General features: G+C 40.8%; 1 protein-coding gene across 3 annotated transcripts; it reads left to right on the forward strand.

The window, feature by feature from the left end:
• Positions 1 to 282: 282 nt before the first annotated feature.
• On the forward strand, positions 283 to 27595 carry map2k6 (mitogen-activated protein kinase kinase 6). 3 transcript variants are annotated; one of them, XM_006635171.3, is made up of 12 exons: positions 283 to 1098; positions 9019 to 9085; positions 9589 to 9637; positions 10857 to 10970; positions 12583 to 12702; positions 13201 to 13317; positions 14576 to 14627; positions 14925 to 15052; positions 15624 to 15701; positions 16294 to 16433; positions 21278 to 21323; positions 21576 to 27595. In XM_006635171.3, the coding sequence occupies exons 1-12, from the start codon at positions 1008 to 1010 to the stop codon at positions 21651 to 21653; spliced, it is 1080 nt and encodes a 359-aa protein (XP_006635234.1). In that variant the 5' UTR covers positions 283 to 1007; the 3' UTR covers positions 21654 to 27595. The 3 variants fall into 3 exon arrangements, with proteins under 3 accessions (XP_006635234.1, XP_069050671.1, XP_015212075.1); XM_069194570.1 differs by having other exon boundaries at positions 694 to 805; XM_015356589.2 differs by lacking the exon at positions 283 to 1098 and adding an exon at positions 1251 to 1269.

The raw sequence follows: 27595 nt of genomic DNA on the forward strand, positions 1-27595 counted from the left end.
ACATTAAGATATAAAAAGAAGAAAACTGCAAAGATAAAATATTAAAAGAAGACTACTAGAAAACTTAAAGGGGCGCTTTTGAGCCGCTTAAAATAGGCTTTAAACCTGGTTACACCTGAAACAAAGATCATCCCTTTCCTTTCAGATTCGTGTTTAAACTGGATCGCCATACTCTTCCAGTTCCCGTGAAACACACGCTCTGCAAAGACTTGCCGCTCCGACTGCCGGAGAGAGGACTGTTTCCCTCCGCACGCTATTATGTAAACAGCACTGAGCAAAGTTTCCAAATGCAGCCTGGGCCCCAGAACTGGAGCGACCTGTTCCTCTGCCCAACCTGAGGGGAAATCACAGGCTCAAAGAGATGAATTCCATTTCTCTTGCCACTTACACCTCGAAACTACCTTTTGAACTGCGCTAATGTGAATTCTTTGCGACTCGTTAGCAATCGATTTATTCTTAATAAACTTAAACTCGTTTACTTTGAATGTCCACTTGCTTTACAGCGCCTTGACATTTTAAATGTTAAACAGCACCAATACAAAGGTACCGAATTCAACAGGGAAACGCATAAAGAGATTAGACACTCAAATTAAAAATTACGGTTTGTATTTTGAAGTGGATTACAAAATACCCGGATCAACAAAACACAACAAACGACTTTAAAAGCCGTAGAAAGAAACTTGCTTTCGCTTTCGTGACTACAGTTCCCATAACGCTCTGCGCAGCAGGAAGAACGTTTGTTCACACAGACTCTCACTGATCCAAGTTTGGAGCTTTCAGCTGCCAGCCAGCCTTGGCCCATCATGTAAGTGCAGCTGAGCTTTCCTTGCAGTGCAATTGCAAAATTCCCCTTTCCAGCTTGTTTTGCAAGGTGTGCATTTCTTCTCGCGCTCTCTGCACGGAAACCTGCAATCCAGAGGCAAAAACACTCCAGTTGCATGAAGATCGGAGCCTGTATTTTGCATATTTGTTGCAAAGCAAACCACTGAAGCTCCAGAGCGAGGGAGATGGAGGGAGGGAGAGAGAGAGAAGGCAAAGTCTTTTGTGCTTCCCCTCCCCCTCATCAAAGCAAAGGGGAAATGTCTCTGCCAAAGGGAGGTAAGAATATTAAAAGTGATCTGTGCAAAACCATCGAGATGCAATTAAGGCTGCAATCTTTGCAAAGTGCATTGCTGCACTTAAACGTCGGTTGATGCATTTTGAAGTTTGGGGATTTAAAAGGGTCAGTTGCATTTCCTGTTCAGGAGCTGCCCTTCTGCAGAGTTCCTGGTAAGACGATGCTTGCAGTAGTTCAGCTGTATATTGACGTTATTTGCATTCTTCTTTACCAGGATTACGGGCGCCTGTCTTGCGTTTTGCACAATTGGGACTCGCGTGGTGCGTGCAATACGAATATGTGGAACGCTCTAAATAAATCTTTATACGCAAGGACCATCTTTGTACACGATTAATTTAAACTTTGCTCGACAAATGTGCTTATTTTTGCAAGATGCACTGATTGGAAATGTACTTCCAGTGTGTATCGATAAGGATTTCGTCGGGGGAAAAAGAAACACCTACTTTAAACAGTTGGAAGTGCAACTTGCGCAAGCATCTTAAAAATAATGCATGAGTCGTTTTTCCCATTTATATCGCTAGTTTAGTGTGCGCGCAATGGAGAATTGCTTTTTGTTCTCTTTTCTGTTGTCTAAACGTCTCCTTTTCCAAGCTTTTTTTCCTGCTGTAATAAATAGGTAGACTTTCCTAAAAAAAATAACGGGCTAAAAATAGCTGGTTTGCAGTTAACGTCTACTGTTTCTAAACACTTCGAGGAATAGGCACACAAAATCGGCGTCTGCAATAAAAAATAAGCCGCAGTAATATAAATTTCCATATGCAGTATTTATTATGTACAACGAAGATTGTAATGATGGGGAAAAAACTGCAAGAAACAAGCTATGGACTGATATTTTCACAAATGCGTGGTGTGCTTACTTGCAGTGGAAATGGGCAAGATGTGACTATGCAAAACACATCTTTGATTCCGAACAAACGGTACTGCCCTATTACTGTAATTGTTTTGTTCTGGGTTGAGCAACATGCAACGTTCAGTGTTTTTGTGGGGCTTGGGAATTTACCTGGACATTGCTCCCGGGAGAAAATAAACTCGCCTTTCAACAATAGCCTATAAACGCATGATTGAGATTTTGTATTAATTTAATGAATTGTGAAAAAGACTTTTCTCCTTTGTGGTGATGTTAGTATTTATGTCAGTCGCCTTCTGAGGTCAGTCTGTTGCACCGTAGATATTGCACATGCGCACCTACTGTACTTCGTAGAAGTATTATTTTTTAAAAGTATTTTTACCCCCATTTCGCAGGAGGACCCGGGCGTTACGGCAAGTAGCAACAAGTGGCAAGGAGGTGTTCAGTGAATAAGCCACGGGATTGTAGCTACAGCCCATGTGGTCACATACTGTGTTAACCAGTGCAAAAGACCCAAGCACAGGATTTAAAGCCGTGCACTCAAAAGTTGTCCACCCAACTCGTGTAACAGTCGGTGCTACTGCTGTTTGCCGCACACCTTGGTTGAAAGGAATTATAGGTTTTTCTGCAATAGTTTAAAGGGTGATCGATAGCACCCCTTTAGCCACGTGCATCTCTTCTGCTATTCTAAACCGCTCTTAGGAGACAAGATAACATGTTTAGTTTATCGCTGTTGAAATACTGTAATTAATCAAGGCAAGTTATATGAAAATAACGTTCCAGTAATTTCGGACTATTCCAGTGAAGATTTCGCTTTAATAAGGGGTATTCCATATTTTACAAAATACCTGCGGCAGTTTTCCACCGTTATTATAATAAACCCCCAAATCATTATGACTGTGTAGTTATAAGAAGTGGGCAGGTGTTTCAAAAGGCACAGTACGTTAGGAGGGTGACTGATGCACTTTTTTTTCAGAGAAATAATGCAAAGGCCTTCACAAGGTTAAAAAAAGAATAAATCTCAAGTAGGAAATAAAATATAAATCGAGGTTATTAATTCAAGCATTAAAAAGCTATTAACAATATTAACACCTTTTAAAATTCAAATACGTGGTTAGAGATGTGGCGATTAATGCCTTTTCTCTTGATTCAAGTTATCTTGATTTCTTTTTCTCTAAATGTGGCCTAATTTGATGAGCTGGTCTCTGAAGGTGGTGCTCTTGATCTGGGCGTGATAAAGATAATAAGATTATGTTTTATTCCCCCTCATAAGATGTTGTATCTTCACATGAAGGAAAGAATGACACGGAGGCGGGTGTGGAACAATGAACTATATATTAAAGTCAAGTTTGTTTGTACATTACATTAGACTACCGATCCGACATCTTTCTCTCACGCTCTTTTCAAGCTGTCACCAAGCTCCCCAGTTCTGGCGCCAAAACTATAACCGCCGAGTTACTCATACAATTTAGGAAAATGGGATAGAGCAATCTGATTAACTATTACTTGTAATTCCAAATAATACTTATACCTTTATTTAGATATATATCACTTTTCTACAGTACCATTGATAGATATGGCCTTGCCACTGCGGGTCACGACACTCGACGTCGTGTAATCGTTCAAACGATGGGAGGCCACGTACTGAATGCGATTTCATGTTTTTTTTTTGAATCGCCTGGTCAAATCGGATGCTGTTGGGAGTTGTCAATAAGATTAATCTCAAGTATTTTCGCCTATTTTATTGAATTTATATAGGTGCTTCAATATCAGACGAAAACGTATGTAATGAGCCTTGGAAAGATTTCTCTGCTGTTTAATTGCGTTTACTATTAGGCGTAACGTTACGTGTAACGGCTGTACTAAAATGCTTTCAGGTATGACGGCGCGCACATCAAATGTGTAATTTAGGCAGAAACGTAAATTAATTCAGTTTGTCAAAAGATAATCGTGTATCCTTTCTTGTCTGTTCTTAACCGATGCCCGAAGACGACAAACAGCAGAAACCAGGGAATGAAAGCTTTACTGTAAAGATCCATGTAATGTACGTCTTTGTTACATCTGTTCACGTAATGCACGCTTTTGATGTCGTACAAATTCACCAGCGCAATCTGCGATTTTCGGAGTCTGCAGGTATTTGCACGTTATGCAGTCAGTCCTGAGGAATCTGCGTGGAGATTGCTTAGGAGATGTGCTTTTATACATCATTTCAACCATCTGTACATGAATTGTAGGGCACTTGTTTTGCAAAAGGACAAACATTTAGGAATTCGTCCCCCCCCATTTAGAAACAGTGTTGGACTAGACAAGACAATTATGGTAGTCTTTATACTTGTTTTAATACAGGAGAGAAGAAGACTCTGGACATGGTGTGGATTTGTGTCTGACACACTCTTGGCATATATGAAGTAACATTAACACTGGAGCTCTTACAGCTCTTGCTTCTTCTGACCTATTGTCTCCTGAACTGCAGCCTGTTGGAACCAATGTGTTCAATTCACTGTTGCCTTTTCTGCAACCCAGTGCTCTCTAACCACTGAACTGCACAATTGTGATGTTTGTCATGCAAATCACCTCTGTTTCAGCTGCAGAGATCCTAAATCCCCCCTTTTCCACTGGCCCATTGTTGACCATGCCCCCGGTCTATAGCCATTTTCTGCTGCAATAACAGTAGAATTGTTAAGTGTATTGTCCTGGTAATCCAGGAGATACCTCCTGGTTTGCGTATGCTAAGCAGGCTGTGGACCCCAGGGTGCAAAGTGGCATGGCAGTGGTTGCATCTATGTGCAGCACTAAGGGATATAGAAAACTCCGAAGAAAAACAGACATGCAATCAAAATGCCTACTCTATGTGCAGGGATATGGGCATTTGACAAACTACCCAGTGTCTGATTCTAATGATCAGTTTCTCTTGCGATGTGATATAGACAGCTGCAGTGCTTCGACTCTTCAGTGGAACATTTTGTCTACAACATTGATATGTAAAGTTGTTCACTTTCATATTTTAATCAGATAGAGGTTTGGCAGAAAGCATTCTAAAATGGCTACGATCCAGTGTTCCCTCTCTTTTTAGCGAGAACTGGGGTGATGGGGAAGGACACTCTGGTTCCTTTTTGTTCTGTCCTTGTTAAAGCGCTTTCAATATTAAAAAAAACAACATTTTTCATGTTAAATAATGTGGTTACTTAGAGACCTGAACAAACATGAAAATAAATATTGAAGTTGCTAATTAATTGAATTGATTAATTGAATATTTGCAGTCTATATTGCACTATCTTGCTCATTACTGGTACAAAGCAGGTGAAAAGGAAGTAGGTTGTCAGTGGCTGGTTTAAAACCACTTGTTGATGCACCAGGATGGAAGATGAACTTTGTCCTGTTGCTCTACCCAGGCAATAAATAACGCAGTCTTGATGTCTAGTGTAGATTCAGTTTAGACTGTTTTAATGTCACTGTTGGGCAAGCTGTAATTCACAGTTATGTTGATGGCTTCTTCTAGCTATACAGGAAGAGGGCAGATTTTCTGATATGTTTTGTTGTAGAACTTGGTAGAAATGTGGAGCTATATGTTGTGACAACCGGATTGCAAGCAGCATCCCAACACATTTTAACCAGTGTGTATCAATGGGAGAAAATACATTTTTTCCATAGTTAACAGTGTGTCTTAGCACCTCCAATGTGTTTATTCTTCCTTAAAAACACTGTGGAATAGAGTTCTGAAAGGCTCATCCTAAAGAAATAATAATCAAAATAATTAGGAAAAAAAAAACTGGTCTGAAGCTCTTCTGAATTTAAGACAAGCTTCAAAACACACTCAGCTAATGGTTAATACTTTACCCCCAGTCACTTCCTTTTATTTTAAGGAATGTTCACAACACAATACTGCTGCTGTACTTCATTAAAATCTGAAAGGCGAAGCAGGGTGTGAGCTAATGTCCTCCCCTTTCCTAAAGAAATATCTTAACAGCTCTATCTAAAGGGTCTGAAGTCTTTGTTTGCAGTATTTTGGTTTTATATTGAAGAGCTGTGTGCTTTGTGTTTTGAAGCAGTATTGCAGCACAAACGTTTGACTTGTGCAGCATGGTAATGTATTGAGTCTGACAAGGTACGAAGCAATAAAGCCGAGCACTTTGATCCAGCTGAAACACTGGTAGCACGCCCAATAGTTACTAGTGTAATTCTGGAGGTCCACATTAGGAAAGTGTCAGAACTCAAAGGGTTATTTTCACCCATCTCTGAATCATCCTCCAAACAGTCCTGGAATTCCATTGAAACATTCTCGAAATTCCTGAAATTCTGAGCTGAGTAGCGGCCAGTACTGGCCTGGAGAGGGGGAGAGGGCAGGGACTCTTTAAAGGGAAGGAGTCTGGATTGGTTCTAGGCGTGGGAGAGACAATGTTTGATGAACCAATGCCAGGAAACTAAATGATCCAGCAGACAGAACTGGCTGAATCAAGGCCCTGTTTTTCTCATTACCAGAGACAGTGCAGCAGTTTCCTGCTGCTGCAGCATTGCTGTGAGGGGATAGCCATGTTCCCTGGTCTGCTCATCATAGCATTTTACCTGAATGGCTGTCTATGATCCCTTCAGAAACACATTTTCTGTATATTTCTCTTTTTAAAATGAATAGCATATGCATTGTACAGCAAGTGTTCTAGGTTTTAAAACATATTTTCTGTATTGAAATATGAAATATCTGCTTGAACACTTGCAAGGATCGCTGAATGGCATTTATTTCCAAGCAGTGTCATATTGTTGTTTGCCATCTTGGAATAAAAATATTCTCATGCTTACGATGGAGAAAGCAATTTTTAGGAACACATATTGCGGAGCTGATATCTAAGAGTGCTAACTGGAGGAAAACTAAAGACTAAAAAGTATTAATTACCTGTTGCATTTCATTTCTTACAGAGACTAAAGAATAATTAGAGAATAAATAATAAAGAGATGTCCTGTTTGTAAAATGTGTAAATTCGGTCTCCTATTACTAAATGAAAATATTTTTTAAAAAGAAGTGATTTAAAATATTTGATACCGTTTTTTTGCACCATTTGTCAGACCTGTTCTGTTAGGTCCTCTTAAAGCACACTTAGGTTAGTGTTCCCATAGGTAGATTATGTAATCCTTGAATTGATTTCTTTCTCTGTAGTTAAGCATGTTATACGATTCTTGCCTAGCTTTGCAATGCTATGAGAGTAGAGGGATTTAATGTTTTCTCAGGTCACCAGCAGTGTCCTGCAGCACTCTTTCAGCTTTTAGAGTGCCTGCAAGGTCTGTTCACTTTCCCCAGTGGGTTCTTTTTTTTTTCCCAGTTTAAATGACCTGTTGTGGGAAACAAAAACTGAAGGAATCCCAGTGTCCTGTAGCTGTATGTGTCTGCTGTGTGTTTTGATGGTGTTAAAGTCATGGTTCCAGTGAGTGGCATGATGTAACCTCTTAGGATGAAAGCTGTTTGCTGTTCCTCTGAACGTGTTCCATCTTGTCTTGAAACATGAGGCAGTGAAGTGTGGAATTTGGAAAATTCCTGTGAGTGCAGTTAGCCATCCGGCAGAGGGAGGGAAGGGTGGTGTTTGAGTAGGCTGTGCGCAGTTAGTGCTGTTGAATGCCAATTATCTTGTAATTATATGTATTGGTTAGTTACCAGTGCTTTTTTCACTGCATCATTCATCCCCCCCAAGAGTCATCGTGTGGCTGTGAACCTTCTTGCCAGCTCTGGGATAAACTGAAGAAAGAGGTGGCGTTGAGCATCTGTCTAGAAACTCAATTAAGGGACATTTCACGGATTCGAAAAATAATAATTCCTGTCCGTAAAAACGCATGCCTCCGCAGGTGATCATGTGGAACCCTGTAAATAATGGGACCGAAAGGGATGTGCTGTTTGTGTCTGCACAGTAACTTACAGAAGTTTCTGTCAGAGATATAAAAAAGTGTAACATTACACGTGTTCTTTTCAATATGCCCTTGTGACTATCAGGAACAGGAGGCTACAGGGTCCATGTGGCCAGTAATACCTCTTCCTGATGGCAAATTGGGAGTTTGCTCTGCAGTTATCTAGAGCACCCTGACACACAATAGCCTTCAAGTTATTGCTAATAGCACATTTATGGAGGAAATTACTGGCTAGGATGTTGATGCAAAGCATTTAATCAGCACAGAGGGTCTTGCACCACTCATTTTTCAAGCCCTGATGGGACTGGTGGGTCTTTGCATGCTCCCTGGTACTGTATAACTGATTCCAGATTGTACATGGCGGAGACATCTCATTGATGGCCTTGGCAAGGTGTGTATGTTGTGCTGTTGGAAGTCCTTAAGCGTTGCATTGTATTTGTTCTTTACTTGACCAAGTTGTCTTCTGTCAAAAATCTCGTAAAGGTCAATTAATTCATTTCAGATTGATATTAGGATTTTTATTAGGTTTAACGTTTCCGATGTAGGGCTTTGTGTGGCAGGCAGAAAAGAGGGTTAGGGCTTTCCCAAGGGCTCAAGTACATTTTTTACTGTTGGACTGTGATGTACCAGATGAATGTCAGAGATCATAGCCAATAGTGCAGAACAACAGAGTGCTTTAATTACTTAAACTACAATCTATGCAAGTTGCATACCTATTTCTAATTAGTATTTAGTATTTATGCAAGCCTAAGTTGCATAATTATTTATAGGCTCTGCGTTTTGGTTTTCATTTCATGTAAATATACGGATGCCTGAACTATCAAGAATCGTGTACTTGCATGGAACTATTTCTAAGTTGTTAAATTGTTCGATGTGTGTGGGGGGTGAGGAGTGGGGGTGTAAGATATGCTGGGACACTGAATTGATGTCCTCTGGCTTTAATTACTTAGTATTTAAAATTGAACAGAAATGTGTCCTGGATGTTATGCAAATTAATTGAAAAATTGGTTTAATATCCACACACTTGACTGATTTTGTTCCATGAAGGTGTGAACACTTGGGTTTTTTTCAATAAAAAAGCACAGACCTGCAATACAGGCTTGTTTCATTGTGTTTTCATTATGGAGCCCTACTCTTACTGGGTTTCTCTCTTCTTCTTCGGCAGGCAAGAAGAAGAACCCAGGTCTGAAGCTCTCTAAGGAAGTGTTTGAACAGCCTCCTGCTCCTGCAGCGTAAGACCCCTCTTTAGGTTTTAAGTACATGTCATGTATAGCTAATACAAGAATTTGTATAATCATTTAATATACACATAATTTGTTTAATAAATGTCATGTTTTATTTATTTGTATAGGTAGATCATAGTTTACAGGTTTGTTATGCCTGTTATACAGTCCCAGTTATACAGTTTCTTGGAGTGCCATAGGCAGTTCTATAGAGCCGTAGACATTTTGTACAAGTATGGGGGTGGGGTTTTAAGTTATTTATTATCCTCTTGGAAATGTTTGTGTAACCTTGAAGGCCTGTCCTAATGGTGTGGGTAACAAGCATGCTGACACACATGCTTTGGACCAAAGCAGAGGGGCAGTTACTGTGTTGTATTTCTTTATAGTGAGTAAGGGGGCAGCAGACAATACCAAGGGACTGGTCTTCTGGTCTCTTTTCCAAGGTATTACAGGCTACACAGCAGCCCTTTTTGGGCAGAATGGATAATTTTAACTGTGCTTTCCTTCCCCAGAGCACCAAGAGATTTGGATTCCAAAGCCTGCGTGACCATTGGGGAGAAGGTATGATTCCTTCCATGCCATTTTCTAATTCAAATTAAAACTCAATAAACTTAATTCAAACATCAAACTAAATGGAAACCCCATTTCTGAGCCACCTGTTTCTCCCCCCGCAAAGTTTTTTATTATATCATAAAATAGAAAAAATGATTTTTGGCATACAAAGCACAAAGGAATGAACTGGAGTTCCATGATCTGCTTCGTTGATCGATTACATGTTGGCAATGGGTTTGTGGAATGGCCAAAAAATGGGAAACATGACAGGAAATGAATGGTCAAGGTTAGAACAATAAGATTTTTATTATGGCTTCAATAAGCCATCAAGTGGGCTGGATGTCAGTCCGCAGCCAGGAGGACTAACACAGTGGGAACATACTCTTGTTTGTACTGTATGTGGTCACAACTGTGTCCTCCAACTCTACTGTGCATTTTTTGTATGCCTGAACACTCTCACTATAAAGAAGTGCCATATGAAGAGCCCGCAATTTAATTTTGTTTCCTGGAACAGTATTGGCAAGCATTTTATTATAATTTTTACTTCTGTGTTTAGGGCTTGATGCATAAAAACCTCATCACCCCTGTTCTAAAGAGCTCTGCTCAAATTAAACATTTTTCAGTAATAATGCTCTGCTGATCTCTAATCCAAAACTGAAGAGCGCTGATTATAGGCTGACAGGAATGTTCTTTATTCCTTTCGGTTTCTGAGCAATAAAAATATTTATCTAAAACTCATCAAATAAATGGAATTTTCCATGGGCAAAAACAAAGACTTCAGCAGTTGGTTTTTTATACAATTAGCTCAAATTCAGCATAACCACAGCTATTTTTTTAAGGTTAAAAAAGTTCTGATTTTTTTTTTTTAGTCTTTGTGGAAATTATCGAAAAGCCTGGACTGTTGTTGACAACACTCTGTTCAATACTGCTTTTTCCTGCCCCTTCTGTTCTGAATAAGTCCTGTTGCATCCGTTTGGTACAATGTATCCAGTGTCAATGAAAATCCAACCAAATGTTCTTCGAGCTGAATACTCATCAATGCACTGTAACGTTACTAACAAGTTGGGAGTGAAATAAAATTGCTTTTTTAATTTTCAAAACAAGTCAGATCTTGTGGTTCAATCCTTGCAAAGGCGAAGCCTGCTGTTGTGGACTTCTGAGCCAGCTGTCTGTCAGTGACTATTCCCTGTGTTTGTAAGTACAGTCTGGGGTCTCTCTCTCTCGTCAGAACTTTGTGGTGAAAGCCGATGACCTGGAGCAGATAAGCGAGCTGGGCCGAGGGGCTTACGGAGTTGTGGACAAGATGAGGCATGTGCCCAGCGGCCTGATCATGGCGGTGAAGGTGAGGGAGGCGTTCTCCACATGGAGTCCGAGAGAAACTGGCATAAGGACGCGTGCCTTTGAGTTGTGCTCCTTTGCACTGTAAAAGGCTTCCAGCTCTTGTCAGAATCGCGGATTTGCATGCCCAATTTTGTAGTTCTTAATTGTAAAATAGCTCACTATACTGCTGGCTGCAAATCTCATATCCACATGGGAAGCAGATACATGCGTGTTCTTCTGCAGTCTGCACTCTGCATCGCCAGTTACCGTTTTTCACACTGAGAGTTCCCCAGTGCCTGCACAGGAGACTTGGCACCACTTGCAAGAGTGATTTAGCCCTTCCTGACGTCACTGCAAGCTGACAGTTGCTCTGCAAGTCCCGAGGGCGATTTTTGCAATCAAGCCAACAGGGATATCATGACCGCCTGAAGTCCATTGGAGGTCGGAAGAATTTGGCCAATGGAGAGCACCTGCTTGAGGAATCCTGGTCCTCCTCTGCTAATGACAGCCCAGGCTTGAACCAGTAACCTTTACTGCATGAACCACTGGCAACACCTTGAGCAGAGCTTTTCCAAAATCCGCAAATGTGCTTGCAGGTGGAGGAACACCGAGCACATATCCTGCTGGGTGCAGGAATAAGCTTGAATCCAGGATGTAAATGATGGCAGAAGTCAGACCTTGGTAGGGAAGATCATAAGTACATGGACTTTTTTGTCCACTTTTTAATACAGTAGTTGTTTATAAAATGCAAGGGGTAGGCTGTAAAGCCTACATGCAGTGATCCCAACTGGTAACACTGATAAGTCATTAACTCTGATCAGTGTTCAGGAATAAAGAACAGCCGATAGGTATTACATGTTTTCAGTGCACAGTCATTAAGTACCATTGTTCATCTGCTGGTGGGCTGATTAATTTACACATTAATTGCTGGGTGTACTGCTTAATTTACATGTTAATTCCTTTCAGTTTAAGGGCAATTTTAAATTCAGGTCTTGCCTCATGGTTTCAGGGTGAGCATGGAGTTAAGCAGTTACTCTGACTGAGACACTTGCTACCGTCCAGCGACGATGCCGACTTGACTGTTTATGTCCCAGCTTCCCTGGCTGCTACTTTTAACTCACACGTGTCATGAGATGTTTTGGAAATTCTCCTGTTATTTTATTTTCTTCTCGTTCTTTTGAAGTACTTTAAGAAGCTGGCTGTGGAGCTTCAAGCTGGTTTCCCAGAAAACAACAGTTTTGTGTGATCAGTCCCATAGTGCAGCCATCTGAGCTGGAGCCCTGGAAGAATTAGCCAGCCATATACTGATACCAATACTGTACCCATACATCCCCTCAGATTCCTGTCTTTTTAACTTTTCATTTGACAATGAAGGGATTTACAGGTAGAATATATACAAAATAAAATACTTTCCTGCTTTCATCTTTCTTTTTAGAATTGTATTTATAATTAACATTTGCATTATGCCAGCTTACCTATGGAAATGGCCAGCACAAATACAAAAATAACCAAAAATTCACAAAAATAATTACTTCATCCCCTTTCATAGAACCAAATCTGGTCTCAGTGGGGCCACAAACCCAATCCAGGCTTCTTAATCCTTGAGGCTCTCTGCTCTGTGTCCGTGTCCTCAGAGAATCCGAGCGACTGTGAACACCCAGGAGCAGAAGAGACTGCTGATGGATCTTGACATTTCCATGCGGACAGTGGATTGTTTCTACACTGTAACCTTCTATGGTGCTCTGTTCAGAGAGGTATGATGTCATCTAAAGGGTCTATATGTGGTAGTCCTATGAGTAATAAAGTAATTGACTTGTCATAGCTCAGAGAAGTAGAATAACATTCGATTGGTTCAGGGGCTTTGCTGCGTCTGCATGCGTAGGCTCCAAAGGAACAAGTAATACTGTAGGTTAATTCCCTGCTGGAAAGAGAAGAAAGAAAACGCAACGTTTCGGCCGTGGAGGCTGTGAGCACACCTGAAGAAGGCTCCACAGTCGAAAGATTGTGTTTTCTTTCTTCTCTTTTCAGCAGGGAATAAACCTGTTACTTGTTCCTTAACATTCAGTTGTACTGCTTGTCCAGCAAGGCTTTTCTTAAGTTAATTTTACAAGCTGTGCAGTTGTTGTGTAGTCTTGCTGTAAGAATTCTACAGAACTGAGTGTTCATAGTCACAGGAGTTATAAGTAGAATGTATATTGTATAGATAGTGAGCAATTAGAAGTGACTTGGCCCTACCCTCCTGCCTGCTCCAGGGAGATGTCTGGATCTGTATGGAGCTGATGGATACCTCTCTGGATAAGTTCTACAAACAAGTCATTGAGAAAGGAATGACAATTCCCGAGGACATCCTGGGAAAAATAACTGTCTCGGTGAGCTTCAATTGTTTTTTTTATTTCCAAAATATGGGAAAAGGTGCAAAATAAATGCTGTTTTTTTGTTGAGCGGTAAATTTGAATAATTTGGCAAAAGCTGCTTTGAGAAAACCAAAATGCAGTTATGTGTTTGGTTGAATCCAATACCTTGGGTTTCTTCAAGAAATAACTGGATGAGATTCTTGGATCAAAAAACTACTAACTACCAGGTGAGCTTAATGGCCTCCTCTCATTCATAACGTCTTTTATGTACTTTGTAACTGCAGGATTTCTCAATAGCTTAGTGATGTTCTGGAGTATGTGCCTGCACATCCGTGCAAGTAGCAAGTTTTGCAAGTTTCAGTTGCAAAAAATAGGACATCACTATAATTTGACGCTACATTTAACTAAGTAGCACTGTGGTCTGGGCCCACCTTGGACTGATGAATGACCAACGTTGTCCGGAAAATAGGAAGATGATTATATACTGGGCTAAATTGTTTTAGTCTGCTTTTGTTTTCGTTTCATATGGCTTAAATAGTTTAGAAAACTATTTTTAGGAATCGTTTTCTGCATGTTCAGAATTCAGCTAGGTCTGGGATTAACCCAAAACTTTGATCCACCTGCCATCTGCAAAGTCATTGCGTTGGTGGGTTCATGTTGGAAAGACACAAAAAGTATCAGGCAAACTGAATTGCTGTCTTCAAATGATGCTTGGGGAGTTTGCATCAGCCAAGGTTTGAATTAATCTGTGGGTGAAGTCTTTCCAGTTTCCAGTAAGAGCTGTCAGTTCTACCAGTTGCATTTCATCCACTGGAGCCCACAAAAGTGGTACAAGAACTACACAGCAGAACTCTTGCATCTAGATCTGCAAACTGTCATGGTATCGCTCTGTGATATTCTGGTGTTTGATCTGGTTAAAAAAAAAAAGTTTTTTTTAGGGAAAAAAATCTGTTGCTTTTAAAGATCTTTCCAGATCACGCTTCTCAACGGTGCTTCTTTGTACAGTGCAGGACAGAAACAATAAGTCATTACTGAAAATGTGGGGTGGAATGTGCATGTAGGCACAGTTACGCCCCTCTGCCAGATTTAGGCCGTCGGCTGTGTGTGTATAACACAAAGTGTTTATGTAACAGGATGTGTCTGTAACTGGGAAGGTGGAGAAGGGGGGGTGTGGTGGGGGGGCCTACTTTAGACATGGTGAGGCTGAAATATTATACGGGACAGTGTATCTGTGCCGTTTTTGGACTTAACCTTTTCTTCCTTTTCATTACAGATTGTGAAGGCTCTCGAGCACTTACACAGCAACCTATCAGTAATACACAGAGGTAAGGTTTTGTGCATTTTTTATTGACAGCTGTTCATTCAGTTGTGCTTTCTCAGTCACTGGTAGTATTTGCTGCCCAAGTTTGCTGTATAATATATATGTATTTTACAATCACTGTTAGAATGGTTACAAATAAGAGGTCACCATTCTGTCTAGCCTGAAGCTAGATTATATGATCAGATTCACGATTGTGAGTAAATTTATTTTAATTTGAAAATGACCTCAACCCAAAAAGTAATAGAAAGCCTACCACACTGGGACTCCATTGGTCTGATTCTTGACGGCTTTTTCTTAACAGATGTCAAGCCCTCCAATGTGCTCATCAACACACAGGGCCAGGTCAAGATGTGTGATTTTGGGATCAGTGGCTACTTGGTGGACTCGGTTGCCAAGACCATGGATGCTGGCTGTAAGCCCTACATGGCGGTGAGTCAGAATATCATTTTGCTAGTGGCAGGCTGCATCTGAGATGAAAATGAAGACAAATGACCTAATTTGCAATGCCATCAGTAGGTGATGGGGAAGGAAGGTATACTATGAGTCAGGTTGAGCTCTGTATCTTAGATCTTGCTGGTAAGTGTCTGGTTCCTGTCACAAAAAGACTGTGACCAGAATTCCCCAAGTAAAAGCACACAATTGGCTCAGTATCACCGGGGTAGGGCTGGGATTACTCGCGCAACAGCCACATCTGCGACTTGTGCCCGCAGGCTTGCAGTGACTGTGACGAGAGACAGGCCTCTCCTCCAGTCAGTACTAACTCCTGTCATGCACTGCAGTGCTTGGAAAATGCTGTATAACAGGGGGCTGTGGAGGTGGACATGTCAGAGGAACATATTGCCATAGCCCCTTATTTCCTGAGTGGGACACACTGATGGAGAGCTGAGCTAGTAGCTCATTCCAGATTGGGTGGGAGGATTATAATAAATAACTGAGTTTCCGTTTTTTTTTTCCAAAAGGAAATAAGCTAACATGTTCTTTCCTTTGACTTCTGTTCTAGCCTGAGAGGATCAACCCAGAACTGAACCAGAAGGGCTACAATGTCAAGTCAGACATTTGGAGTTTAGGAATCACTATGGTAGGCACTTTGACCTCTTTTCATTTTCTCAGCTGTGGCTCCAGATTTTATGATTTGTCCACGTCTGTCCAACATGCCCCACGCTATGGCCACGTTTGTCCATGTTTTTCATACAAACTCTGGAATATGCCTACGAACCTAGTGCCTGGGCTGAAGCAACAAGGCTAAGTGCGGTGGCTCTGTGGCTCAGGATCTACGCCTGTGGCTGGAAGGTCGCCGGTTCGTATCCCGCGGCCGGCAGAGGAGTCCTACTCCTTTGAGCCCCTGAGCTAGGCACTTAACCTTATAAAAAGCCGTATAAATGGCTGACCCTGTCTGTGTGTCTCATAGAGAGCACGTTGGGGTCTGCGAAAAAGACAAATTCCCAATACAAGAAATTGTATATGGCCAATAAAGTGATCTTCTAATTGATAACTGCTGCAGGTTTGCTCCTCCCCGTTTTTTTAGGATACCTTAGTTATCAAATTAAAATCGGATGTAGTTCTTGAGATGGAAGCTAATGTTTTATTACACCCTGGAATACCGGTGGGTTGCATCTTTGGAATCGGATAATTGGACACCCCTTGAATAACGTCTCCCCCACTGCTCCCAGATTGAGCTGGCGATCCTGCGCTTCCCATACGACTCCTGGGGGACACCCTTCCAGCAGCTCAAGCAGGTGGTGGAGGAGCCATCCCCTCAGCTCCCAGCTGACCGCTTCTCTCCCGAGTTTGTGGACTTCACCTCCCAGTGGTACGTACAGGAGCTGCGTGCTCAGTCCGTCCCGGCACTTCAGGCAAAGCCAAGGGACACCTGGGAAAGCAAAGGGCTTTTAGCTTTCTGCAGTGTTTTCAGCGTGTCTGGAATGTGCCTAAATATTAATATTCACCAAAAGCTTTTTTGTATCTGAATTCTAGTTTTTCAGCTAGTATGAATAACTTGCTACTGTGCAATTAGTCTCAATCGAAACATTGAAGGTTTACAGTTCTTTGAAGGAACGAGGCTGAGCTGAAGAGAAGTAGATTGGGAAAGGACAGAAGGGGAATTAGTGGTGAATGAAGGGTATTAATGGTATTACATTGATTCTCCTTAAAGCAGAGAACTGATTTATTTAACATTGGGTGATTCAGACGTAAAATATCACAAATGGTTCAACAAATCAGATGGGACAAAGAGAAAAAGGAAGCATTTTATAAAAAGCTTCAAAAGAAAAGGAATGGAAGCGAAAAGGAATTGCAGCTTTCTCAGTAGTACAGCGGCAAAAGAACTGTAATGGATAATGTAATGTGTCCAAGATGATAACCGGAAACCTTTAGACGATTAAAGGGAAAAAGCGAATGTATTAAATAACAATTACACTCAGGTGTTTGCTAAGGAACAAATTAACAGCATGAGTCAGGCAGTGGCAGGGCAAAGTTCTTTATTAAACAGTATTAACACAGCAGAGGATAAGACGCAGTAATGTTTCAGGGACTAGATCAATTAATCTCCAGGGCCTGATGGTATCCTACCAGTTGCTCAAGACAAGTACTGATGGACTACAGAGTTGCTAATGTAATCCACCTCCACATAAAGAGTCCAAACTGAACCAAATAATTACAGACCTAAGAGGTCTCGGCTTCTGTTGCATATGGGGATATGGAAACAATTATTAGAGCTAAACCAGAGGATTGCCTATATGGAAATAGGATCCCTTAAGATAATGTGGACTTAGAAAGGGTAGGTCTTGCTTCACAAACATAATTGAACAAGCAACATCAGTAATGGGTGGACATAAGGTGTATCATGCGGTGCATTTAGATTTTCAGAAAGCCTTTGTTATATTTCCCCATCATAGTTTAATCGCAGGCAGTAAGCATTTGGGGAAAGTTGTGCGTTTAGATTGAGAATTCTTTAATAAAGAGTACAGATAAATAGTGAATGCTCAAATTGGGGAGATATGGTGAGTGCAGAGTCACAGGGATTTGTTTTAAGACCATTGCTCATCCCAATTTATTCAATGATCTAGATTATGGTACAGTTAGTAAATTAGCTATGTTTGCTGAGTTAGACGATAACAAAAGTAGGAGGATTTTAATAGAAGTGGCAAAAGAAATTCATAAAGATTCAGAGGAAACTCATCTAGATGGCAAACCTCTGGAAGATGACATTTAAACTAGTACAGGGTATGCATAGAGGTATCAAAAACGACTGTAAATACAAAATAGCAAAAGCTGATTTTGGAGAGACTACTTATGAAATACTTACGTCTTTATGTTCACATAACATTTCTATCATGTAGACAGTTTGGGGAAGAAATAAATGTGTACTATTTTAACATAACACCCATTGATTGCAATTGTCCACTACCATAGCAAGACCTTTTCTGAACATCGTACAGATTTCTTCACCACATTATATAAAAGGTTATTGCTGCTCTGGAGGTAGTCCAGAGAAGAGCCACCAGATACATTTTGGGGTTTAGAGGAATGTCCTACACTAACAGGCTGAAGAAACCCGATTCATGTGTTCATATTCCTCAAAGACAGATAGCCCAGTGGACTTCTTTGGGATAGGCAGTGAACCACAGGACACAAGTAGAAACTGCATGGAGGTACATTTAAAACTTGCTCCAGATTGTGGAATATGGAACAAGCTGCCCAGTCGTTTTGTTGAAGCTTCTGTCGGAGAGGCCTGGATAAGATCCTTGGATCAGTTAGCTAATCTATACTAAACAGGCTGGAAGGGCAGAGCGGCCTCCTGTCATATGCGTTCTTTCTTATGTTCTTAAATAGTCCTTGAGATTCTTTTTCTTCTCCTCCAGATTTAGGCTTTTATTTTCCAAGTTTACCTTCCCAACAATATTTCTAGAATAGTGCTCATAGCAAAGGCAAATGAAGTGGCCTTTGTGCCAAGTTCATAAAATGCAAAGGTCTAAAATTATGCAGTCTTTTATCCGACAATTCTAGTGGCAAATGTAAGTAGTTTAGCACTAATTTGGGAAAAGGTAGTGGGAAGCTTTAATTACACAACTTCCCTATATCGTGACTCAGGCATCCTGGAAAAAAGAGTGTTGTTTCTTGTGTATTGTGCGTTACCACTACTGATTCTGTGAAAATCAGACGAAGGGCAGTGAGCAGAGGGCAGGGGCAGTCAACCTTGCTTGAGTGATGGGGGGTTTCTGGGGAGAATGGCGGTCGGTTTGCTGTGCTGCGACCCCTGGCCGATTAGCCACACCCCTCTGACGGAGCGCTCTTCCTGCCTTCTGCTGCAGAGAGCAGGTCCATGTGCACCAAGCCTGACTTCTCAATCTCTGCACTTGGCTTCCGTTTTTTCTTTAAGAAAAAAAAGAAACGCAGTGTGATGTAACTCCAGCCACTGTGCCTGGTCTCTTGTCGGCAGGATGCGCCAGCAGTGATTACATCCTCAATTCACAGGGATTTTTTTGTTTGTTTGTTTGTTTTTGTTGTATTTTGTGTCCAAATTTAACAGAGGAAGGGTTGGAGACTGGAAGGGGTCTGCTGCGTCCTTTTCATTTTTATGAGACTTAATCGTTTGCCAAAGAAGAGGCGACCTTCTTGATCTGCCTCCGACGCGTTTTCTTCTGACACGTAGCTGGAATTAGAAAAGCATATTTGCCGTCTGAAAACATCTGGTCTCGTGCAAATTTAGTTTCACCTTTGCTATAGAGTCAAGGTTCAGTAAGTATTGCTACAACACATGTCGCGCATCACTGGGTTCATTTTCTCACTCTGTCTAAAACATGTCTTTTAAAGAGATTCAAATTTTACCCTGTTAACACCGGGCTGATAAGTCTTACTACAAGTTGAGCAGTGGATACTCTTGTGGCCATGGCGAGAGTTGCTTTGGGTGAAAAAGAAGAAAAAGAGTTCTTGTTATTTAGTTTTCTCCGCCTTATTGACCTTCATCAGAACCATTCGGGAATGTATGTGATTGAGTATTATAAAGGACACAGAGGTTGATAACAGTGATATGGGGCTAGACAGAATGCCCAGAAGAATGGATGGAGATTACTTTTATAAAGTATCTTTACCAAAGAAAGGAGATTTGACTGAACTTTCAATTACAGAGCCATAACTTTTTTATCCCATGCAAGGAAGATCAAGCTAAAGGTTCTTTTGCACAGAATCACGGCAAACTGAACTAGCTCAAGAACAAATGGGTTTAGACAAAGGACAGGAACCAAATCTTTAAACATCATCCTGACCATAGTGAGAGAGTTGCAACTACCACTGTATCTCCGCTTGTGGACTTTAGGAAAGTATTCTGATTCAATAGTCCATGGCAAAATTTGGATAGCAATGCCAGAGGTGTGGCGTATCCACCACACCTGGTACAGCTGTTGTGTCCATAAAGGAAAACACAAGGTGGGACTAAGACTGACCCAAACAGAACTTTGATGAAATATCAAAAGTATAGAGGTGTGAAACTGCATGCTGTCACTGATCTTGATTAATTATCTGAAAGGCATTGGATCATTTCAGATGTGGGTTTAGGGTAAGTGGAGGAATAACCCGAGATCTACTAAGGAAATTACCCATGTAGCAAAACTGGAAATCCGACCTTCAGGAGCTGTTTAATAGGCTCATAAAAAGGGGTTCAAATAGCAAATTAAGCCTAAATAATGACAAGCCCAAAGCCATGATGCTAAGTAACTGGTGGCTTGGTAAATGCGAAGGGAAATGAAGTCGTGAGTGAATGCGCATAGTGGGGGATCGGTACAACAGAAGATGTTGGATGTGGAAGTGAAACACGAGCCTGGTAATGGGAATATCGGTACTTGCCAAGCTGGCAACAGTATGGAAGAGCAGAGATGGGAATTCGCAGACGAAAACGCAGCCTGATTGAAGTGCCTGAATGACCAGTGGCAACAGGGCTGTGAAACATGAAAATTAAGGAAGGACAAGGGGAGAAGAACAGATGTGTTTCAGATGAAACGCCTGAGGAAAAGGTACAGAGTGCCATGGCCAGCAAAGAAGACAAAGCAGCAGGTTCTCACTGAAGCAGAGCCAGGAAAGGAATTGTCAGTAGCAGTGCAAAGAAGGAAGTTGCGTTTGTTCAGACATGCGGTAAGACAAGAAGCCACCTTAGGAAGAGATGTCAGGGATTCTCAGCTGAGGAACAGAACAACCTGGATAGGCAACATGACGTTGTGGACAAAGCTGGTGGTGACTGCAGCCTGCGGAACAGCTGGAGAAAGAAGCAACTGTGAATCATCCACGTTGCACCCCATCGGATGGATAAAGACAAATGACAATTGTGACAATGCAAAGAGTGGTAGCAGGTGAATATTGAATAAATAACCCGAAATGCTGTGGTTCTCTCAGACGTATTGGGAAATGGTTTCAAGAGCCCAAATAATGCTGTTTCATCTGGTTTGGGGAAAAAAAAGAGAAAATACATAGCAATGTCCAAGGCATCCTTATAAAAACAAGTACCTCAGCATGGTCCCATTTTCCATCTGCTGCTGGTTTTATATGTAAAAGATTAAGCGTCAGAATCTGCTTTGATCCCAAATGGAAACGCCAATGGTGTAGTGAAAGTGAATGTTATAAAATGAGTAAATAAACATTTCTTTGTGTGGCTTCTCTTTCCAGCTTAAAGAAGAATTCCAAAGAGAGGCCAACCTACACGGAACTCATGGTGAGTGTCAGCCTTTAATGAACTCTGTGCTCGTTCCCTGAAGGGAAAGAAGTAGAAATTCTTAAACTGCATAATGACTCACAGCTTTTGCAGCTGGTTTTTTTGAGTTCCCCACTAGAGGGCAGACTTGCTCCAGTGTTGCTTTTAAAATGGCACTACAGCTGCAGATTCTTGAAATGCCCTCTTAGTCAAATATAACTGTGTTTTGAGTCCATCCGTCAGTCTGCCTATGTGTGTATTTTACTCTTGCAGCAACATCCTTTTTTCACCCTTCACGACTCCAAAGAGACAGATGTGGCGAGTTTTGTCAAGCAAATCCTGGGAGACTGAGGAAGGCTTGCAGCTCCACCCCTTCGGCCCCAGCGAAGCAGGACTACTCCACTAACGCACCAATCGTAATCCATGAACCTGAAAAAAACTCAACAGAGGGCGGGGACTGTCAGTGCCCCAAGGACCGATGGAACATTACTGAACACGCAAAACTGGGTTTGTAACCTGGATGGAAAGCCAGAGTAGCTTTCAGTCAGGGGGTTAACTCATAGAAGGCTGGCCTCTTCCTGCGAGTAGCTTCATTAAAACAACATTACTATAAAATGCTCCCTCAGCCTTATAAAAGGTCCTGCTGCTCTATCACATCTCTGCCCATCCCCCTGGGGCCACAGCTAGGTATTAATGAAGTTGTGTGGATTTTATTTTGTCAAGTTCAGTAATTTTATTATTTATTAATCCGTATGGAAGACGTTTCTCTTGTGTGGTTTCAAAATGAAAAACTAAAAAAAAAATCACTATATATTTTAGATTTTATATATAAATACAGAAGCATTAAGTAGGAGACAGCATTTAAGGAAGACTGTAGGTGACTGGGTTTTTTAATCACTTATTTAATTAAAGTTATTTTAATTTTTAATAGTAATTTCACAGCACAGATGCACATTCATGTATGAAAGGGCTGCCTCAGTGCAAGAAGGCAGTAGAAACAAGTAGAGTCTGTGTAGTTCAGGTAACACCGCAGTGTACAACTCCTCTGTGCTTAGGAGCAGGTGCAGCCGAAATATGTGACGATTGAATTCCTCTTTGGTGTGAATCCAGTACCACTCTTGATTTTTGCACGCAGAAAGATTTCATTGGCGATTTAAAGATTCTGCCTGGAACGACTTGGTTTGATTTTGTAGACCGCCACAGTAAGCCTAATGAAATCTGAGGTGTTCTTACATTTGGAGTTTGTGTCCCACAGGAAAGATGGTAACACATCTGAGCTAACTAAGAATGCAAATAGTGCTGGTGTTAAGAGTGGTGACACCTGTGCCACTCATGTGACAAAGCTCTGAGAGCATTTGTGTACTAATGGATTTTTAAGAAGATATTTATGCTGCTGCATTCAGTACAGATTTCTGAGCCAGTTTTGGTTTTCTCTGTTATAAAGACTACAGGGAGGGGACAGCAATTATTTTGTTTTTTTGTGTCTGGGAAGTAAGTTATGCAATTCCTGTGTTTTCTGTCTGCTGTTTTTCACACGGAAGCGTTACTTTTTTTTTTCCCCACAGCGCTGTGTTTTTCAGAGAAGAGCTGTATTGCGGTATCGAATCATTTTGGAGTTGTCTTTCTGGTTCTCAAGCCCAGATTGAAAAGAGCTGCCTCCTGTGCTGTGGGCTGCAGGTGTAAAGGAATGAGTGCTTAAGGAATGATAGTGCATACTGAGGTTTTTAAAATAATATCCACAAGAATGCAGAAGGTGAAATCTTAAAATGGGTTACAGTAAGAGCCGTGCAAATTAAGCCTTAGGATTAGCCTTGTACTTTCAAAATGAGGCATGGTGGGAAGCTGTGGTTGATGTTTAGATTCCCTCTGGTTGCCTAGGCAGTTGATTAAGCAGATCTTTGCTCTGTGTTTCAAGGTTGTGCTGTGTGGATGCTTTTTGCTTTTGCGTGTGTGCTGTCCTGGAGAGAACACTGATCTTGGTGGGGGAAAAAATGCATACTGATGAATCATTATTTATCAATGACATAATTAATTGAGTGTTTAAAGTAGATATGATAGTGTTTATAATTATAGCAAGCGGTGAATTCTCGCAATCTGCTGTTTGTTTGAAGACTGACTGCCTCTCTGGACTGTTGTGCTCATTCCTTATAGAAGGGGGATTGAACAATACCCTGCCTTTTGCTAAAAAGAAGAAAAAGGCTATTGGAAGGTACCACAGGACTGATCTAACCTAAACAAAAACATACACTCTACCTCTCTTTTTGATTACATAAAATCTAACAGACTTAGTCACAATTTTTCACAAGTCCCTGGTTAGGCATTCAGTGAGATGCTTTTGATTTGAATTTTACAGTGCTGTTATCATTGTCATCATTAGTGATGGTAAAGTTGGTCTTCTTTGATTACGCTTGGATGGCCTGCCCCCAGCATGATAGTGTTAGTATCAGGGGAGAGATGGGGAATTAGTGTAAATTCGGGTTTGATCACGCACTCCTCCTCCACCAACCTGATGGACTCATCAGCTTTACTTGCACGACTGTATCGTGCCGTTGTCACCAGTGCAACACATTGTCATGGCCCCATAGTTACTTTGTCACACAGGTTTGAGGAATGAGACTGCTTGATGTAATGGTTTGATCAGTGAAATCCATTTTAAGATTAGACAGAGGCATTGAGAGGCTTCAAATTTGTACATTTGTAGTTATAGATGATTTTGTTGGGTTGCCTTCTGTGCTTGGATTAATTATTAATTACCAAAGATGTTGTGTTTTCTAATGTAAGCCAGAACTAATTCACCGTTACCTACTGTAGTGTATTGCCATATAGATAATCACAGGCTGTGATTTGAGTGTGCAATCCCGTTTTTAAACATGAAAATATTTTTTCCCCAATTTCCCTTTAGCTTTTGTTTTCTTTTGTAAAAGTAGGTCTTATTCATTTCATTTCAAATTTCAGGATTTGAGCGTACATATTGATGAGATATGTACTGTAACAAGTCAAGGGGCATCAGTGTAGGGCGCAGTGGTTAGGGTTTTGGACTTGTCGCTGTAAGACTGTGGGTTAAATCCCAGGTGAATCACTGCTGTTGTACCCTTGAGCAAGGTACTTCACCCTGATTTTTAAAGTTCTAACAAAATAACCAGTTGTACAAGTGGTCACTTGGGATTAAAGCATCCACCAAATAAATCACTGCAGTATACTGGCAAAATCTTTAAAAAATAGCTCACAGCAAGTACTAGAGGATTTGCTTCTTCTCAGGAAGTTGTAAAATCTCTTGGTATTGCAGAATGCAGTGTAGCCTCAAGCAAGTGGTATACAAAATCAGCACGTCGGAAACCGTTAAGCTTTCTCATTCCGAATTGTTTTCTTTCTTCAAGCAACAGTGGTGGAGGAAAGAATGAAATCTGCTGAAGTTAGTGGGAAGAGTCAGCAAAATGACTTCAGACCTGTTCAGCCTGTTGTTTTTTAAATTATTGTTAATCCATTTAGTTTTTAATATTACAAGCTATTACAGGGGTCTTGTCAGATTGTAATATGAAGACCCTGGTTTACAGAGACAGTTGTTGTGCTTTGCAGGTAATTTGCGTGTATAGAATTACTGCCTCCTGGTAGTTCTATAGCATATAAGCAGCTTTACACATTTTTGCTGAATCCAAATGCAGTTTTTTGAAGCAAAAACCTCTCTTTGGAATAGGTTGATAGCTTACTGCCACACAGATATAAATTATATCTGTGGAAGCAGCAAACTGTTTACTTGCTGTCTCTTTCTCACTCTTGACACGAATTTGTTTGGGATCGGGAAACACATGTGTATTGCAGCAAAGGATACTCAATGTATATGCAGTAGTTTCTGTTCTACTTGAGCTTCTTGGGCTTGATTATTGTTAATATGCAAACAAGATGTCTCTTGGCCAGATAATGTATTACTTGAAGACTAAATACAAGAGGGGGCGTGTGTATGTGTATGTCCGAGTGTGTGCACGCCAGGGAATAGACCCGTACAGATGCATGGGCTCTGTAGTGAGGCCTGACTGAAACCTCTTCTCTTAAGGAGGGCTATATAACACTGAAAACTAGTCAATTATGTAACCTTATTATTGCATGACTACGAGGAAGATTAATTACTTCATGAATGCATGTAATGCAAAGGATGGTTCAGTAATAAATGAGATTTTTTTTTCCTGTTTCTCTCATTTTATTCTGTGGACATCTCCCTCGTGCCTCGTCAAGGTAATATCTTGGCCAAAAAAACACCAACACTCTTACGAGGAAAATGCTGTAAGCTTCTAAGCTTTGTGATGCTGGCCCAACCTAGGCTCGGATGGATCAGCCCTTTTTCCTTTTTATGTTTATTTGACAAGTTTATGAACAGAATTGTAAACTTGCCATCACCTGAAAGACAAGAAGTCTGTGAAAGGAGTCTTCTGCTGCCAGAGGAATATTGTACATAGGGCAGTATTGCTTGTATATAATTTGCATACAGTACTTCTCTGTACCAAAGTCCATTCTGCCACAGCTTTTGGTGAGACAAATGTGGGGGAAAAAATAAATTCAAGAATTTCTTTCTTTCAAGGTTTAAAGCAGGAGGAAGGGCTAAACTTGAACATTTCTGCTGTGTAATATTTATAGACATGATTTTCTTTTCACGCATTGACAAAAAACTCTTTCATAGACTGGCTCATAATTGTAAAAATTGCACACACAAATAGCTGTATTGTCATTTGTACTGTACCACAGAACTATGTCATCCCACTCCACAGTATGTGTTAACACAGACTCTGTTGCTTGTGTTTCTTAAAATCAATCTGAAAATAATTTGTTACAGAGGGACAGAGCTTCACAAAAAAAAACCTGCAAAATTATTAGTGCAGAATTTAAATTATTTCACTAAAGAATAATTTACAGAATTGAAGTGTTCTTTTGATGTAAAATGGTCATTTTAATGTTTGTGCAGTGCTTTTGGTCATGGCGTTGCTGTGTTTCCATCTCTTCTTTTTTGAAGCGATAAGCACCACACTATTACTTAAATTCCAGGAGCTCACACTGGTCAAAGTATATTCTAAATTGTTCCTCAATGTGTCAAACCTACCAGTGAGATGCTTATAAAAGAAACCTAGGTGTTCAGGCATTTTTAGACTATAGAATTGGTGACGATGTATATACTGTAAATGCTGTAGGTCATTGGTAATGATCATTGGAACCTATCACCATGAGAGTCCTAGGATGAAAAGCATGCTAATAAAATGATGTATAATAAACAGATGAGGTTATTATGCAGTTGGCCTTTTTTATTTTACACATATGCAATGATTTTCCGTCAGGATGCCTGCTGATTTGATTATATTTTTGTGATTTAGCCCCTGTCTGGGTGGCTTGGCGCCGCAGTTGTTAACAGGCCTTGTAGAGGCACTTCAGGCTGCCCCGCAGTACATTGGGAAATACTAAAGCCCAGTGATTTCCCAGGACACCATTCCTGATGTCCATCGAACAGGCTGGTTGTTCTGACAGGGGCAATATTAGAGCCACTTTAAGAATCGCCTGGTATATTTTCAACTTCAAATGGTATAGGTCTGTATTTGCTGAGGTTTACTAAGTTGTGGGAACGCGTTTTTTTTTTCTTGCAGCCGGCATAACACTGACAGCTTTAAAACTGGAAGCAAATATTTTAAAATATTTAATGTGGGTGTTACTGCTTTGCAAGCTGTTGAGTTTTTGTTAATCTCCGTCTTTGGATGTTGCCGTTCTGTCCCTGTCTAAGTAAACCTAAGCGAATGTGGCCTTTGCTACTTGAAGTGTTTCACTCCTGCCTGCTGTATGGATTCAGTACAGCGCCTTGTGGAGGAGAGGTCATACAGTGTCTTCACACTGTATTTCTGTTTGCAGATTGTGATGTTGCTTTCGTTTGACCCCACTCTTTTAAAATATTTTTTTTATGTGTTCTGTTTTCTTGGTGTGTTCCGTGGGAGAGCACTGTGCTGTTGTGAGATGCAGGCTTATGTAGATATTCAGGGTTAGGGCCCTGTGTTATTAGAATGATCCCTGTTCTGACAATAATCATCTTAGATCAATGCATTTACAAGCATTCAGTCCATAGGTGTGGCACTGTGGTATCAAGATGTGCCCCCAGGATACAGAGTTTCAGTGCATCTACACAGCACTGCAAGGTTTTTGCAAAGACCAATGACTGTTTATTAAGAGGTGAATAAATTTCTATGAATATTATAGATTGCCCAATCTGATTGTGTGCAATTGTAATGATGTAAACTCAATAAAGAGGTATTTTTACACAATAA

This window comes from Lepisosteus oculatus, chromosome 9 (genome assembly GCF_040954835.1).
Source record: "Lepisosteus oculatus isolate fLepOcu1 chromosome 9, fLepOcu1.hap2, whole genome shotgun sequence".
NCBI lineage: Eukaryota > Metazoa > Chordata > Actinopteri > Semionotiformes > Lepisosteidae > Lepisosteus > Lepisosteus oculatus.

Coding starts and splice junctions, on each gene's coding strand:
- map2k6 (XM_006635171.3), top strand. CDS start 1,008: ATGGAGGGAGGGAGAGAGAGAGAAGGCAAAGTCTTTTGTGCTTCCCCT. Junction 10,971..12,582: donor GCCTGATCATGGCGGTGAAG/GTGAGGGAGGCG, acceptor CCGTGTCCTCAG/AGAATCCGAGCGACTGTGAA. Junction 16,434..21,277: donor GTGGACTTCACCTCCCAGTG/GTACGTACAGGA, acceptor TTCTCTTTCCAG/CTTAAAGAAGAATTCCAAAG.